General features: G+C 42.1%; 1 protein-coding gene across 1 annotated transcript; it reads left to right on the top strand.

Moving 5' to 3' along the window:
• Window positions 1–342: 342 nt before the first annotated feature.
• On the top strand, window positions 343–17,102 carry CRHBP (corticotropin releasing hormone binding protein). The gene is made up of 7 exons (XM_065406890.1): window positions 343–429; window positions 908–1,001; window positions 1,371–1,528; window positions 5,632–5,842; window positions 8,442–8,590; window positions 11,774–11,891; window positions 16,945–17,102. The coding sequence occupies exons 1-7, from the start codon at window positions 349–351 to the stop codon at window positions 17,100–17,102; spliced, it is 969 nt and encodes a 322-aa protein (XP_065262962.1). The 5' UTR covers window positions 343–348.
• Window positions 17,103–17,921: the final 819 nt, after the last annotated feature.

The following is a 17,921-nucleotide window of genomic DNA, read 5'->3' as shown; positions in this document are numbered from 1 at the left end:
AGTCCCGCGTTTAGTAGGTGCAGAGGGACACTGCGCTTCTCCCTGTAGCTGTTTAACTATGCCAGACAGGTAAGTAGAAAAGACAGCTGCCAATGAGAAGAGCTAGACTGGCTTGGAAATGTGTGGCTGTGATTTGGACCCTCGTCATACCCACGTACTTTGTCACTGAGATAGGGTAACCCATGGTAACTGAATTCCTAGCAGTACAGGGACCAAGTGCCTCCCCTCCCAACAGCTCTATAAAAAGGGTCTGTCAAAGGAACCCCACAGGCTGCTGCCTATCAGCACAGACAAGAAAGAAAACTTAGACAGTGAGAGAGAAGCAGGGACCAGAGAGGAAGTGCCAGCATGGCTTCTGCTTTCAGACTTCAGTGCCACTGCATCCTGATCTTCTTGGCAGCCCTCAAGGGGGAAACCAGATACCTAGAGGTGAGCAATGCAACTGACACCTATCACAGCTCATCACACCTTCTCCTGCCTTCTTCCAAATTGCAGTTCCAGGTTTAGGGCATTCTGTCTGTCTCCTCTACCCCTCCCACTCCCTTCCAAATCCTTAGGAGCAGACTAGAGGTAACATTAAGGGCAGCAGTTCCTCTCCCCCATTTCCCCAGCTAGTGCGTCTTTCCGCAGCCTGCTGGCATTTTGGCTAATGGATTGAGAGACTCACCGTGCATCTGGATTGCTCGATCTCGCTCTCCAGCTCTGGTCCCCTCTGGAGCTGGTTGCCTTAGACCGCGACAGGCAGGAAGTTTCAGACTTCCTGTGCTGGCCCATCTCAGGAGGAGGGCGGGAGGCCATTCTCTGACACCTGTTTCAGGGGGGTACAGGCCGAGGGGGGGGGGGCTGCTGCCATCAGCCCATTTCACCTTGGCCCAGGCTCTTCTTGCCCAAGTGTTTCTTTCCCCAGGCGAGGGGTGCTGGTGAGGACGAGCCCTTTCTGCTCCTCAGCTCAGACCTGAAGCGGGAATTGTCAGGCAGGCAGCTCTACCATCGGGCGCTCAGTGAGTTTCTTGATTCTCGGCTAAGGGGGAGCCCCGGTGAGAGCTTAGAGCGGGGGCTCTGGACTGGGGAGCCAGGGGGGCAGGGGGCTGAGGGTGCGTTTCTTGGCCAGGGCGTGGGAGATCCGGGGTGAGAACTCAGACACGTGTGATCTGGGCTCAGCAGGACGCTCCTGGCTGAAGGGAGTGGGAGATGGGATGGGCAGCCTGGACCCCTGGCACGGAGGTCTAAGCCCGAGCAGCCTCCGACTCCCCCCAGCTCAGTTCTCCCCGGGGGGGCGTCCGGGGGTGTCTCTCTGCAGCACGGTCAGAGGGACCTGGGCGCGGGTCTCCCTGCGGGGAGCGGTGCTCAGACGCAGTCTGTCTCTCCAGGATGCATCGACATGCTGAGCGTGGAGGGGCAGTTCACCTTCACCGCCGAGCAGCCCCAGCTGCACTGTGCCGCTTTTTTCATAGGAGACCCCGAGGAGCTCATCACAATAGACTACGACTTCGTCCATATTGACTGCCAAGGGGGAGATTTCCTGAAGGTAGGAGGCTGGCAGCTCCTGGTGATACTCGTGTCCTCCGTATACTAGCCAGGCACAGGACATTGCATTTATGGGTGTGGGGGGATGGAGGGGAAGTGTGTGTGCGTGTGATGTATATTTTAGGGGGTTAAAAAGTAACTGTCATTGGTACTTGTGCTCCTAAATCCCGTAAATCTCTCCCCCTGTAAGATCTGATCATGATGCAGGCGGAGTTCCTTGTTAAACTGCAGTGCAAACGTTTCAGAACTTTCACAGAGGACCCCCGGCTATTTCGTCCTCCCCGTTTTCATGTGATAGGTTTAAAAGAGAAGCCCAGTTGCTCTCTTAGCCTCATTTCATTAGTGTTGCTTTGTTGTTGCTTTTGTAACACGATGAATCACGCGCATGCTGTTGATATTACTGTAGCTCTCAGAGGATTTCCACTGCACAGGCATTTATTTAGCTTTAGTTTACTGATGAGGGGCTTGGTCCATTCTTTCTTTTAAATGGCTCCAATGGAGCTTTTCACGGCGTTCTCTTTAAACAGAATGAACTTCATGACTCATGGTCAATTATATTCCAGAACGAAGAAAACGTCACTGGAAAACTCTGAGTTCAATGGCCTTACGCCAGGGAGAAACTTTCACCCAGTACTTAATCCAGTTAATGAGACCAGGGGAGGCTTCAAAGTACCAGTGTCGTGACCTGCGTGCCCCCCTAATCTTAACATGGGAGAGGGCTATACACGTGCAGATCACATCCTTCCCGGCAGGGGTCTGAGGATGAGGAGAGGAAATAAGGAGGAGGTGTGGAATGAACCAAGCCACGCCTTGGACTTTTGACTTCCCCGTGGAAATACAGATCCCTGCTGTATTACTCTTTTGTAGTCTCTCCCACCTTGGGATTTCCACAGGTGTCACATTGCCAGTGACAGGTTTCAGAGTAGTAGCCGTGTTAGTCTGTATCCTCAAAAAGAACAGGAGTACTTGTGGCACCTTAGAGACTAACAAATTGCCAGTGAGTGATACTAGGGGAGGGGAGAAGCGATACTGGGGACCTCCTGTGGAGTCATGGCATTTGACACTGGACCTTTTCTGGGGCCAGAAAAATTCAGACAGAACATCACTAGGGGCCTTCGTGGATTTTCCTGCAACCTACGCTCTGAGTTTCACAATTCTTACAAACAGCCTTACCTGCTTATATTCTAACACCCACATGTAGCCACTTGATAAGGAGTTGCTGCTCCAGAAGATCTGGGGCCTGATCCTTGGGTAAGAAAGCCTTTCCCCATAAGCATAAGGATTCCTCACTAAACGCTTGCAGGATCTGGCCCTTAGCATCTAAGAGCTCTACATGAAAACCACTGAAGCATGTAATGGCTTGCTGAGTAAAAGCAATGAGAAGACAAGTGAATCAGCGCTCAAAGGGTAGGTGCTCAGTTAAGCTAATTGCAGTGCAGGTACTTCATTTGTTCTGGCTCTGACAAACAGTATTCTCACAAAGTTTCTCAGAACACTATAAGGGCAAATTTGATGCCATGGTTACTGTCATGTTCTTTTGTGGTCAGCACAAGCCTCAGAGTGAGATGAGATGGAAATGTTGTAGCCCAGTTGGTTCCAGGATGAGAAAAAGACAAAGTGGATGAGGTAATATTTTTTTTATTGGACCAACTTCTGTTGGTGAAAGGTACAAGCTCTGGAGTTTCACAGAGCTCTTCTTTAGGTCTGGGGAAGGTTAACAGCATGCCTAAGCTAAATACAAGTTGGGACACTCTGGGTACCTTCCCCAAACCTGAAGAAGAGCTCTATGAAGCTCCAAAATTTGTACCCTTGGTCCAATAAAAGATATTACCTCACCTACCGCGTCTCCCTCATTAAAAGGAAAGGCACAGAAAGGAAAAGGTCTGACCTAGCACAAGCAGTAATAATGGCAGGAATTCTTCACTGAAGATTTATCATGCTGATTTTTCAAGCTGAAGTGCCAGGGCTCAGGAATGTCTTCTATCCAATTAAAAACGAGCATTAGAACATTTCAAGTGGAAAAAGGCAGAGGCAAAGTAATTAATAGTTGGAGGTTGAGATGGTGACATATGTTTGACGCTGGTGCTAGATGAGGTCAGTCAAAAGCTTGGCTTAGTAATAACGAAACAGTAATAATAATAATAATAATAATAAATGATAGTTTTAAACCATGGGATTCTCACTCCATCTTCTCTTCATTAAATACAACCAACATTACCCCTGGGAAAAGTATAGCCTAAACATAAAATACATACATTTATCTTCTATGCATTGACTGAAACTTCAGCAGTTACTTTCTTTTAACCACAGAGAATATAGAAACACAGATCATTCTAATTTCATTGGTGGTTTTGGACTAAACACCTGGTGTCAAAAAAACAACAGATCCACTACTAGTTGAGGCTGTTTGGCATTTCTGGGTTAGGATTATAATGCAAGATCTACCTGTAGCAATTACCAAGAAGATGATAGCTAATATAAGCATTATTTTTAGGTACATAAGATATGACCAGCACTGAGCAAGACACAACATGAGAATGAGAATAAGAGCGAGGCAGGTGGCAAATTGGGATTATTGCTACTCATTGGCCAAGGACCGCTCATACAGCTAGCATATTATTTTTGTTAGCCCATCCCGCCATCCACTTGTTTCACTCACCCACCTGTTCTGTGTTATCTGTTTAGATTGTAAACTCTTTGGGTCAGGGAATGTCTACTTCTTAGTGTCTGTGCAGTGCCTAGCACAATGAGACCTGATCTGGCTGACTCCTCTGTGGCTACCATAATATAAATGTAAATAATATGAACACATGGTACATGTCCCTGAAGTATAAATAGGACCTTACCATCTAAGGGCATCATTCTGAAAACCTTTATTCATGGAAGCAGTCATCTACTCGCAAGTAGAGTTTGCAGGATAGAACTCTATATGATCTTAAAATACTTAGTCACTCTCTGACCTAGAATACAGCTACATTTCTGTGCCTTTGATGTGGGACCAATACCTACCCATACAAGAAAGGTTGTTAAATTGCTGATAAGGCTGCACAAGTGGTTGTGCTGGGAGGAAAGCCAACAAAAACCAAGGTGATCACCAGGTAAAACAGCATCAGAATCCCAACCAGATTCCATTCACAGATCTTTCTCCCAGAAGTATAGCATGCTCAAATGCATTCACAGACTCCTCACTTCCATGAGCAACCTTTCACCTCCAACACACAACCACCCACAACACAGCACACACTCAGTTCCTCAGAATCTCACTCAAACTTTCCAGGCTTGTTGGACTGAAACTCTGGCTGTCAAACCTTCACAGGTAATTGGAAAGCTGTTTGGGACAAGGGGGAAGGTGAGATGGATTCAGCAAGGGTGAGGGATTGGTAAGGGAATAGCTACAGAACCAGAGAGAAAGATGTGGTAGCAGGGCTCTGGAAGCAGAGAGAGAGGATGCACAGAGGGTGGGGAGCAGCGTCAGGCAGGGCAGCAAAGCCAGGCAGGAAGCTTCAGAGAATGGATGTTGACTGTGAAGATGCATTGTTCTGTCAGTTGCCACCATGCAAAATATAATGTTATCTTTCAGCATCTTTTAACATTGATCTCCCATGAGATCTGATATTATTTCCAGGAGCACAAAGCACTATGAGATATATCGAGTCCATAAGCACTGCCTTCAAAGGCAGAGGAGTCTGAAAAACACAAGACCCTCTGTAAAAATGTCAGGAAGGATTGGTTTTTAATCCCTTTAATGTTTAAACATGCGGGGGAGGGGTTGAATTCTGCCAAGGATTTGTAAAATGCAAGTTTGTATTCCTTATTGAAGTGGCATCATTGTGGGAAAAATCAGTGTGAAGTTGAATGTTTCAGGGTTGGTTATTCAAAACCATCTAGGGGAGTTAGGAGCTCATTAAAAATAAATGGGTCCTGTGTTACTAATTCCCTTATGTGCTTTTGAAAATCTCACCCTCAAACTCCACCTTTAGAGGAAAACTCTAAAGTGGAGCCTTTCTTACATCTTTTACACTCTGTAATCTTTGACACGTCTGGAGACTGCTGGCAAAATGGTAACAAACCTGAGCTGTTCTTTGAATCACTGAACCCCTGTAGGTGTTTGATGGCTGGATACTCAAAGGTGAGAAGTTTCCTAGTTCTTTGGACCATCCTCTCCCTACTTCAGAAAGATATATAGATTTTTGTGAAAGTGGCAACATCCGAAGGAGCATCAGGTCATCCCAGAATGTGGCAATGATCTTCTTCAGGATTCATGAACCTGGAAATGGATTTACATTTACAATAAAGAAAAATGCCAACCTCTTCCGTAAGTCTGATTTTCATATTGCCACTTGGATTGTCAGATGGACTACATTTGGATTAGGAACCAAAAAGAACCAATTATTATGAACCAGTACAGTTGAAAAGAAGCTGATAAACTTAAAACCACTCTCTCTGAAATCGTTTTGAAGTCTTCAGTAAATTGATAGACATAGAGGACCAGATTCCTAGCTGCTGTAAAGTGACGTCGCTCAATGGAGCTATGACAATTTATACCAGCTGAGGACCTGGTTCAGAAATTACCAATATAGGCTAAGCTTGTGTCTCACATTGAGAGAGAAAGCCAGTGAAATATGAGAGATTTTTTAAGAATGCTTGCTATATGTAAGAGCCAAGGAATTTTTATTTCAAAGAAGATTTGTTCAATCTATAATGTTAATATATCCAATAAGAGTAATTGGTATTACTTTAAGGATCATAAATTTGGCAAATAACTAGAGCTGGGTAGGCAATGAGAAAAAATATTCAAATATGTTATTTGAAATATGTGGTGAATTTTGCCAAATTATTCGATGGCTGTGTTTTCAAATGATTTGCACAGGTCTATAAACTGACCAAATGAAAAATATTTTCTCAAAACACAGCACAAAATTCAGCAAACAATTTATTTGACAAGTACTATTCGACCCAGTCCAGTTACTAGTCATTTGATAAACATACTAACTTAGAGTGCAATTCGGCCACCCTTACCCACACTGAATATGCCCTACTTTTTATTATAGACCCAAACCATCCTGTGCATGGGAGGAAACTCAGAGGAAGGAATTCTCTGTGAGGATCCCCCATGGAAAGAGAGGGTTTAATCTCTTCCCTCCCCATATGAAAGGCTGTGGGGGCTGGTGCCGCTTCTCTGCAGCATGGCTCCTCTGGAGCCTGCCCCTGCCTGTGACTGCTCTGAGGAAATGACAATACAACACCCAGGGGCAGGATAGGGGGAGACCTGTATTCCCCGGTTCCACTCACTTCTCTCTTCAGCCCATCCCGTCTCCTGCTCCGCAGGGTGGACCCTGAACCACAGCGTGGGTCCCCTGCAGGATTGAGCAGGGTGGGAGGTGAGCTGCACACAGCGGGTTCTGTGTGGATCTAGGGGCAATGTCTGAGCCATACATTAGAATAAATCCTCTTTAAAGGTGAAAGATTCCTTGGAATGAAAATATAGGATCTTAAATATGGCAGGAGCAAATGTGCCAAAAACAATTGCTGCTCTGCGCCACTGAGACACAAGGTAAGCTGTCACTGAATCTATCAATTTAATGAAGATTTTAAAATAAAACCAATATTCATCCTCTCTGGTTTCAATGGGATCCATTTCAGTGTGAGTAAGTTGGGGCAGAACATGGCTATCAATGAATGTTTTAGTACTTATATAATGTAAGATAATAGCTAGGGGACTTCTTGTAACATTTAGCTTATTATTCAATACTGACCAAAGAGCTAGGTCTTAATCCCTAAGAAACCCCTGCTCCTATGCAGAGCCCCACGGAAGTCAATTGGACTCCATGAAGATACAAGAGTCAACCCAGGCAGAGTCAGTTGCAGGATCAGGTCTAAGGCTACATCTACACTGCAGTCAGGGGAATGATTTGCAGCTTGTGTACATGTACCCGCACTACCTTTAATCTAGCCAGTTTGCTAAAAATAGAAGTGAGGATGTGGTGGTGCAGGCTTCAATGAGGGCTAGCAATGCAAGGATGTACCTGGGGAGGGCAGGCAGGCTTGTATGTCCCACAAGTATAGCTAAGCCCTGGTCTATGCTACAAACTTATGTTGGTATAATTACATCACGCAGGGGTGTGGAAAATCCACACGCCTGAGCAACATAGTTATACTGATCTAACTCCTGATGTGGGCAGCTCTATATTGACAGGAGGGCGTCTCTCATAGACATAGCTACAACCTCTCCGGGAGACGGAGTACCTACGCCAATGGGAGAAGCTCTTCTGTCGACATAGGTAGTGTCTTCACTAAGCACTACAGCACTGTAAGTGTAGACAAGCCCTAAACCACAAGCCTTCACATCTTCACTGCTATTTTTAGCAGACTAGCTAGATTAAAGGTAGCATAGATAATCTACAAAACCTTCTAATTACACCCCCAGCTACAGTGTAGATGTAGTCTAAAATACTCAGCTAAAAGGAGTTTCTTCAAGTTCTTTGGCATGTGATATTATGTTCTGAGTGATATGCTGGAAATTGCTAGAGAACAATGCCATGTACTAGCCAAAGGAAATGCTGAGGGAATCTCTTTTCAGCATTCTATTTATAATAAAATGAATTGTTCTTTGATAGTATCCATTATTTGAGAAAATGGGACACAGTGAAGAGGGCAGACTGGCCTATGTTGGGAGTGTAATGACACAGCATGCAGGCCAGATTCTGTTCATGATTACACCAGCTGTAAATCAGAATAACTCTGCTGAAGTCAGCAGAGGTCCTAGGGGGCAGAATCTGGCCCTGTGAGTTTGGCCTGTGAGCTGCAATTACATCAAAAGTGTCTAGAACACAGTTGGATGTCTACATCTTTGCTGTATGCAGATTGTGACTACTGTCCAAATAATTATGCTGTATCTTTTTCCTGTGCTAAAGCTTGCAATGTCATCTCTCAGACCCCTACTGGAACGTTTACCATGGTAATTCCTCATCAGCACAGAAACTGCAGTTTTTCCATAATCTATCCAGTGGTGATAAAAATATCTGACCTTATACTGGGACATTTAAATAGCCTCCATTTCAAGGTGAGTTGTTTGTTTGTGTCATAGTAAGTTACTGTCTTCAGCTGGAAGAGGTTATACAGAGTATCATTTGTATATTTACTATTATTAATATGTTGAGTGCCCTTATATGTGCTAGGCATCTCATAAGAAACCAAGGGCTTCTGCTCAAAAGAGCATGTAATCTACATTGACACAAGTAGTGATGGTCCTAAACAGGCAAAAGGGTAACACATATTGTGTGGTTATGGGTGTGTTTAGAATGACAGACATTAAAAGCAGGAATCTGTTTACAATGGACCCAGTCCCATGAGGTGCTGAGAACCCTCTGCCCCTTCTTATTTCAGTAGGAGGGGAGGGGAACTTGTTAACTTGCAGAATTGGACCTGGGGTGGTTTGAAATCTATGGAAATGGTATAAAATTAGTACCTTGAGTTGAGCCGGGGAAACTCTGCTGACTGGCTTCCTCTGAAGATCATAGAACCCATTTGGACCACAACAGGTCTTCCCAAGAAGACCCATTTATAATTTAAGCCCATTAATACAGCAGGAGGGAGGCCCAGAGCAAGCAAAGAGACCCTCCAAATCCATGGAGAGGCAAGCAGGTTCTTCCACAGCTCAGCCATGGAGGAGCTTAAGAGGATTACACACACACAATCTAACGATGAACAGCTGTTAGTTCTAAAGGGTTCCAAGAACAGGAGGAACACCCACAGGTGCAAAGAACCTTTCCCTCCCATAACATGCAGACTGGGGGGAGGAGTGGGGCAGATTTCTTTGTCCCAGGAGGTGCGTCTCCTGTCTTGGCTCCCTTGCAGAACTACCAGCTGATAATCTTCAAGTTGTGCAACCTCTTTATGCTCTTCCATCACAGAGCTGTGGAGGAACCTGCTTGTCCCTCCATGAAATTGGAGGGACTCTTTGCTTCTCTGGAGCTCCCTAGTGCCACAGTAATGGGCTTGTAAGGGTGATGTCATAGCCTCAGGATATGTCTCCACTGCAGTTAGACACCTGTGGCTGGCCTGTGCCAGCTGACTCGGGCTCAGGCTGCAGGGCTGTTTAATTGTTGTGTAGATATTTGGGCTTGGGCTGTGGGACCCTCCCACTTTGCAGGGTCTTAGAGCCTGGGCTCCTGCCTGAGCCCAAGTGTCTACACTGCAATTAAACAGCCCTTTAGCCTGAGCCCCGTGAGCCTGAGCCAGCTGGCACAGGCCAGCCATGGGTGACTAATTGCAGCTAGACATACTCTTAAGACATATGGAGATGGGGTCTGACAGCCACCTGGGCTGGGTTTTGTCAGACACATAGATGCTATGTGATGGCCATTGAGGGGCTCCTTTGCCCACAGGTTTTCAATAGTGTTCCATACCTATGGAGTCAGCCTGAGGCAAGGGGCCTGGGTTCTGTCCAGCTTCATGATGTCAAGCACCATAGGGCCAAGATTTGGCTGTAAACAATGTATGGGAAAGAACAGCAAATGATTAACGCTAAGGTATTGAATTTCATGCAGATAACAGCAACGTTCAGTCTGTGGAGTCTGAAGTATAATTTTTAACCACTTCATAAATTCTCATCATATATTGATTATACCATTGCTGTTTCATCAAAACTCATCATATATTGATTATACCATTGCTGTTTCATCAAAACTCATCGTATATTGATTATACCATTGCTGTTTTGTTTGTGGCACAGAGATAGTTTAATTTTAAAAAGAGACCATTTATGGGAGCCTGGGTGACTCAGTAGATAAACTGCATATCTTAAATCTCTGAGGATCCAGCTCAAACCAGTACCCATGTATCACCTTGCCTTACTGTCCCTCCTTGCATGGATTTACATGGTTGTCTCTGACCAAGGAGAGAGAGTGTTCCCCCAAACACAGTTCTTAGGTTATTGACAGGGCAAAAAACCCGCAATAAATGTAGGTCTCCTAAGTGAAAAAACAGAGTTTGCCCATTATAAACTAGCTGAAAATGCCTGTGGATCCGATCCTGCCAACAGATGCACACCTCTTTTGTCCCACCAGGAGTCCCATTTGTCTCACTGAAGTCTCTGGGCCTGCAATCACATAAATGGTGGCAGAAGTTGCCTAGAAATGTAATTTGCACCAATTTGGCATAGGGTAGTGTGCAAAATGAGTGTGACTTAATCATTAACAGCAGACGTGGGATTGTAACAGGAAAAGTAATAGTGGCAACTAACTGAGCACAGCTCTTACCATGGGTTGAAGTAGTAGAATGGGAGTCGGTATAAGGTAACGCTGGCAGTCAGCATTAAATCACAGAAGAAAATCTTTGCAGTTTTCCAAGACAATGAAGCTGCAGAAAGAGATTCTCCCCAGCTCCCTCAGTCCATGGAAGCCAAAATGTACTGAGGGGCTTCCCCAGGATTGCAGGGAGGGGACTCTTGTGTTGGCTCCAAAATCCTCTTTCACCCTGCCCCAGTGGATTTTAGGTCTGCTAAAATGGGGTTTCTCTTCCTTTCACAATGCTCCCTACTTGGGAAAAATGGAGGGGGAATGTTGTGCTCTCCTGAGTGTAAGTGTACTTACATTGTAAGTGAACTTAGTGAACAACATAGCCTGGTTAGTTGTCACGCTGACAACTACCTAGAAATGTAATGGGATGCTGAAACAGAGTGGGGCGCGCACTCTCTCTCAACATTGAAATGAAACATTTTTTTGAACATTTCATTTGAACCCAAACAATTTTTTTGACTTTTCAGTTTGAAAACAAAAAATTGTTTTCAGGGTCTACTTGAAACATTTTTAATTTTTTTATTTTTCATAATTGCCAGTGAACCAAAAAGTCAGTTATTTGCACAGCTCTGTGTGTCTATGTGGAATTTATAGTTAGGATTATATTAGCAGCAAAAATTAATTGACTAAACTTTGCAATGGTAATATATTTCAGCGCCACAGCTATAGTATCTTACTGCTTTTGATAGGATGATTTTGTTTGCTAGAACCAACGTGATCCAAAACCGTAATTGGGTACTCCTATTGGCAAAATCCATCTACAGGTTACTTGTATAGTCTCTTAAGGAAATTAAATTTGCTAACTTCAAATTAGAGCATTAAACAGGCCAAAAGTGGCCTGATTTTTACAGGAGTGCCCACAACTCCCATTGACTTCAGTGATATCTAAATGACTGTTTAATTTATTAAGTATATTCAAAATGTATCTTCTGTCTCTGTCTTTATAGAAACCATCAACAGGCTGTGCAGGAGTGGGAGATTTTGTGGAGCTGTTGGGTGGAACTGGATTAGACCCCTCCAAGATGTTCCCTCTAGCTGATCTGTGCCAATCTTTTCATGGTTCTGGTGAGATCTTCTTTTGTTTAAATTTGTGCATGAGGAAATAATTAATTAGCAATAGAGTACAGCAGAAATCTGATTTCCTGGTAGGCTTGGGTATTTCATATGGAGCAGAACTTGAGAATCAAAGCTGTTAAGAGTGCAGCCAGTGTGTTTAGGTTTCCTGTATCACAGCCCTCAGATGGAGAACCTAAGGACAGACTAGAAACCACAGCAGGGTTAAGCTTCAATTAAAAAAAAACAACTAATTCTTATTACAGATAGTCAATAAGGACAGCAACACAAGGATGTTCCTAGCAACCATGATAAGGTCAAAACAGGGCAGGCAAGTTCTGAGTGGAGGGGGAGGAGTACTTCGTATGTTACTCAAAGTCCCAAGTAGTGCGATGTGATTAAGCAATTTTTTGGTCTGGTGACTGAACCTAAAAATCGAATATATATTATAATTTCAAGGTGACTCAAAAGCAAAATGTTTAAAATATTTTGGAAAACCAAAGTAGTTAAAAAAATATACATTTCAGGTCAAACAAAATGTTTTGTCCAACCCAAAATGAAATGTTTAATATTTGAGGGTGTTTTTTAATACCTTTTTAAACCTTTTTTATACCTTTGATTTAAAATACAAAACAAAAAGTCATTTTGAAATTGAATACTTAAAATGTTACATTAAAAACATCAAAACAAAACATTTTGATTTTTTCAGATTTTGTTCGGTAAATTCAGTATAAACTAGCTAAATGTTTCGGTCGACCTGAATCTACATTTTTTGATGAAAAATTTTTGCCCTAAAAATTTCACCCAGCTCTAGTTCCAAGAGCCTTCTCTTCCTTTGGAAAGGAAAAAATGTACTGCTTACATAATTTCCTCTAACATGCGGGACGTTAGAGAAGCTCTAAATCAGCATAACTCAAGCTTTTCAGGCTGATGACCTGTTATTCAAAGTAAAAAGTTTTTGCAGTCTCCTTATATTTACTATAAAAGAAAGAGTAAAAATGTATGTGGGATAATAATAAGCCTATATAATGTACTTTTGTAGATATGTGATTCGAGAGGTTGACAGAAAACTCTTGATCGTGACGAGTAAGGGTGTACGGGGCAGTGAGATTTTCTTTGCTTTAGATTAAAAATAACAGGAGTACTTGTGGCACCTTAGAGACTAACACATTTATTAGAGCATAAGCTTTCGTGGGCTACAACCCACTTCTTCGGATGCATATCATATGCATTCCATATGCATCCGAAGAAGTGGGTTGTAGCCCACGAAAGCTTATGCTCTAATAAATTTGTTAGTCTCTAAGGTGCCACAAGTACTCCTGTTATTTTTGCGGATACAGACTAACACGGCTGCTACTCTGAAACCTTTGCTTTAGATTGTAATTCAGCAGCTCGTGACATCTCCTCCTACCCCCAATTGCCTTTCATGATCCATCTTTGAGGTCACAACCCACCATTTGAGAAAAACTACTCTATACCATAAGCAAACAGAATTAAAGTCTCAGACCAAAAAAAAAAAAAAAAAAATTTTTACTGAGCCTACGCTGAGTGCTCCTATGAGGTAATATTGTTTCCAAGGCAGCTTTTGAATAGTGTGAAATAGTGCTCCAGTTAATGAGAGAAAGAGAAATCATACAATACTATATTGTCAGGATGAATCTGAAGGGTTGGGAGGCCAGTGGGTTCAGGCTCCCTCCAAATACAAAAGGCCACTTTGAGTTCTTGAAATGGTCTACAAAGGTTAATGCCAAACTCCTCCTCGGGCAGCTCATCACAAAGCAGGGTTTAATAACAGGCTCAATCAGCTCTGACAAGGTTTGGGGCCTGATGCCACCCCTAATGCATATTTGGAAAACACAGGTATATGGAGAGATACAGCAGAATAATTGGAGAAGCAATGAGAAAGACAGAGCTCAGTACTGTGGGACCTCCATATTGAGAAGTTCCACTGACTTCAGTGGGGACTCTGAGTGCACAGAGGACTTAACAGGATGAAGACTAGGGACTGGGAAAAAAGTGAAGGGGAGAGAAGCAGAGGAAGAAAAAAGAGAGGCAGAAGGTACAATAGGACACAGGGGAAAAGGAAATGGAGAAAGAGTGGGAGCAAGTGTAGAAAAGGTGTGAGGATGGAAAAAATGAGGACAGGTGAGAGAATGGGAAAAGAGATGAGCAACAACATAAATCCTATAGAACTGACTTGAATCAGGATGGATTAGTTTCAGCATAATGTGCTGCTATGAAGCTTTAGGAACAATCGTCACATCTTAGAGCTCAGGTTCATCCTAAAAGGGACACGTTTGGGCTCTGAAAAAGGGATAGCACAAAGGTGTATATTTCAAAGGTGACGCATTGAGGAAGGCACGAGGGATATGTCTGCACTGCCTTTTGATATGAGGGAAGGTTAATAGTAAGGAAAATGTCACATTCCCTCATTGGTAAGCTTAAGATTCTGACATAGGTATTTTTAGTAAAAGTCAGGAACAGGTCATGGGCAGTAAACAAAGATTCACAGAAGCCCACGACCTGTCCCTGACTTTTACTAAAAATACCTGGGGGAGGGGGATGACAGAGCACTGCCGAGGCTTGCAGCTGCTCCAGACCTGCCACTGCTCCTGTGGTAGGGGCTGACCCAACCCCAGCCTCTGCTCCGGCAGCCCTGCCCCAGAAGAAGTCACGGAGGTCCCAGAAAGTCATGGAATCCATGATGTCCATGACAGAATCGTATCATTACTCATTGGTAATGCAACATGGAAACACAGATCTCTTGATGTCTCTTAACCAATGGGGTGGAATAACCATGTAAATAATCAGCTATCCATAGAAATGTAGGGCTGGAAGTAACCTCAAGAGGTTGTATAGTCCATCCACCCCACACTGAGGCAGGACTAAATAAACCTAGACCATCCTTGACAGGTGTTTGTCTAACCTGTTCTTAAAAACCTCCAGTGCTGGGGATTTCACAACCTCCCTTGGTAACCTATTCCAGAGCATAGCTACCCTTCTAGTTCGAAAGTTTTTCCTAATATCTAACCCAAATCTCTCTTGCTGCAGATTAAGCTGATTACGTCTTGTCTTACCTTCAGTGGACATGGAGAACAATTGATCACCATCCTCTTTATAACAGCCATTAACATATTTGAAGACTGTTATCAGGTCCCCTTTCAGTCTCCTTTTCACAAGACTAAACATGGCCTTTTTTTTAACCTTTCCTCTACAGGTCAGGTTTTCTAAACCTTTTATTATTTTTATTGTTCTCCTCTGGACTCTGCAAGTTGCCAAAATCTTTTTTAAAGTATGACACCTAAAACAGGCGCAATATTCCAGATGAGGCCTCACCAGTGCTGAGTATAGTGGGACAGTTACCTTCTGTGTCTTACAGAAGGGGGGGAGGGATAGCTCAGTGGTTTGAGCATTGGCCTGCTAAACCCAGGGTTGTGAGTTCAGCCCTTGAGGGGGCCACTTGGGGATCTGGGGCAAAATTAGTACTTGGTCCTGCTAGTGAAGGCAGGGGGGCTGGACTTCATGACCTTTCAAGGTCCCTTCCAGTTCTAGGAGATGGGATATCTCCATTATTTAAAAAAAATAATAATGATACTCCTGTTAATACATCAGTCTTTTTCGCAATGGCATCTCATTGTTGACTCATATTCAATTTGTGATTCACTATAATCTCCAGATCTTTTTCTCCAGTACTACTGCCTAGCCAGTTATTTCCCATTAGTATTTGTGCATTTGACTTTTCCTTCTCAAGTGCCATGCTTTGCATTAGTCTTTATTGAATTTCATCTTGTTGATTTCAGACCAATTCTCCAAGTTACCAAGTCATTTTGAATTCCAATCTTGTCCTCCAAAGTGCTTGCAAACCCACACAGCTTGCTGTCGTTCAGAAATTTTATAAGTATACTTTCCACTCAGTTATCCAAATCATTAATGAAAATATTGAATAGTACTAGACCCAGGACTGACTTCTGCAGGACACAATTGGACACCTTCTCACAGTTTGATAGCAAATCTTTGATAACTACACTTTGAGTATGATTTTTCAACCAATTGTGTACCCATTTTATAGTAATTTCATCTAGACCACATTTCCCTAGTTTGCTTATGAGAATGTCATATGGGACTGTGTCAAAACCCTTACTTAAATCAAGATATATCACGTCTATTGCTTTCTTCCTATCCACTAGGCCAATAACTCTGTCAAAGAAGGAAATTAGGTTAGTTTGACATGATTTGTTCTTGGGCTATTCCTTATAACCCTATTATTCTTTAGGTGTTTACAAATTGATTAATAATTTGTTCCAGCTTCTTTCTAGGTATTGAATTTAGGCTGATTGATCCATAATTCCTCTTATTAAAGATAAATTCATCTTCCCCCAATGCGTGCCCCTGCCCTTTTACTTTGTTGTAATGAAAAGAGGCAGGATTGAAGTAGACATCTGTTTTGATACTCCCCCATTAATTGTGTTACAATGCACATTGTACTCTCATCCCGAATTCTCCTATGGAGTGTTGTCTTAAGAAAACCTGATTAATGTGAGTGTTCCCCATTTGGGCATGCTGTACTAGAATTTAAACACACTTTTTACATTGATCACATTGAATCTTCTTGGTGTTGCCACCTAAAAACTGTCATTCTTTCAATAGGAAATCTTTCATAAATGGTTTATTAATGACACCTCCATGGTCGGGAATGGTTTCCTTTAAATATTATTATCAATGGCATTTAACATTCATATACATTTCAGGGTATAGACATAGAAAGGGAACAGGTGGAAATAACGTATGGAATTAGTAGTAAATAGAACATTTGGTGAAATGGTCAAACCATTTAAAAATTAATATAAAAATACAAAATTGTATTTTTTAATTTTGTTAATATTTAACTTGTATTCATTCAGTAGTGTCATCATTCTACAGTCAGCTGGTTCATCATAGTGAGAAAGTTACTATATAAGAATGGATACTTTCAACTATATATTTAGGCATGTTATACTATAAAAGTAAGGCATTTGTATTTAGTAATTCCTAACATAATGTAAAACCCTATCTTTTCATTGATTAGCTCAAATGAAGATTGGCTGTGACAATACTGTACTACGAATGGTGTCCAGTGGCAAGCATATTAATCGTGTGTCATTTGAGTATCACCAGCTTGACCAATATGAATTGGAAAACAGAAAGGAGAATAGCATTGAGGAGTTCTGCTTCCCTAGTATTTGAGAAACCATTCAAAGCATTTTCACGCTGCTAGCAAAAATATGGTCTTGGTTGATAAAAAATGTACTTTTAATTTTAACTAACTAGTATTATCAAACTTTCTATGGCATAAGCATCCTTATCTTTTTCATATTAAACAGCTGTTCCCATGACCAACCAGGAAAAATGACCTAATGTATTAATCTTTCTATTTATCATAATACTTTTTTGTGTGTGCAATATTTAGGTTCCTTTATTGTATCCAAAATTAATAAAGAGAACAGAAGACTATGTTCCCAATATAATTATTAATTCAAAAGGACATAGGCGAAAATCCTCTGTGTAGCTAGTTTGAGCACGCATAAAAACTACAAATTAATATCAAATTCAATTAGCAACTTTATCTTTTTATATCAGATGCACGCACAAAAAGAAAAAATATGGTGGAATGCACATCAGTTTTATAATAGAAAATTCATTATTAGTATGTGCAAAGATTGCTTATTTATTACTATAAATGTACTATTATTTATTTCTAATTACTTGTTTTTAATAAAAACATTTGTAGCATGGAAACTTTTCCTTACACAAGTCCAAACATGAATAAATACATTCAAAATGTTGGCAAAATTTTATGTTGCATTTGTCCGAGAAGCTGTTTAACTCTCTGGTTAACTTTGTAAATCTTGTGCAGTTTTGTTGGAAATGATAATCTTGGACATCTGTCACTGTAAAACTGGACCATTAAAGTAACATTATGGCCACAAATTCGGTTTGCACTGTTGCATACCCATATGAAGACTTACAATAAGTACTGATTTAATAGTTAATTAAAAACCTTAA

The sequence above is a fragment of the Emys orbicularis genome, chromosome 6, assembly GCF_028017835.1.
Source record: "Emys orbicularis isolate rEmyOrb1 chromosome 6, rEmyOrb1.hap1, whole genome shotgun sequence".
Classification (NCBI taxonomy): domain Eukaryota; kingdom Metazoa; phylum Chordata; order Testudines; family Emydidae; genus Emys; species Emys orbicularis.
The sequence above is the reverse complement of the archived record's forward strand: the minus strand, read 5'-3'. Positions and strand labels throughout refer to the sequence as shown.

Coding starts and splice junctions, on each gene's coding strand:
- CRHBP (XM_065406890.1), top strand. CDS start 349: ATGGCTTCTGCTTTCAGACTTCAGTGCCACTGCATCCTGATCTTCTTG. Junction 1,002..1,370: donor GCTCTACCATCGGGCGCTCA/GTGAGTTTCTTG, acceptor CTGTCTCTCCAG/GATGCATCGACATGCTGAGC. Junction 5,843..8,441: donor GAAAAATGCCAACCTCTTCC/GTAAGTCTGATT, acceptor CCTGTGCTAAAG/CTTGCAATGTCATCTCTCAG.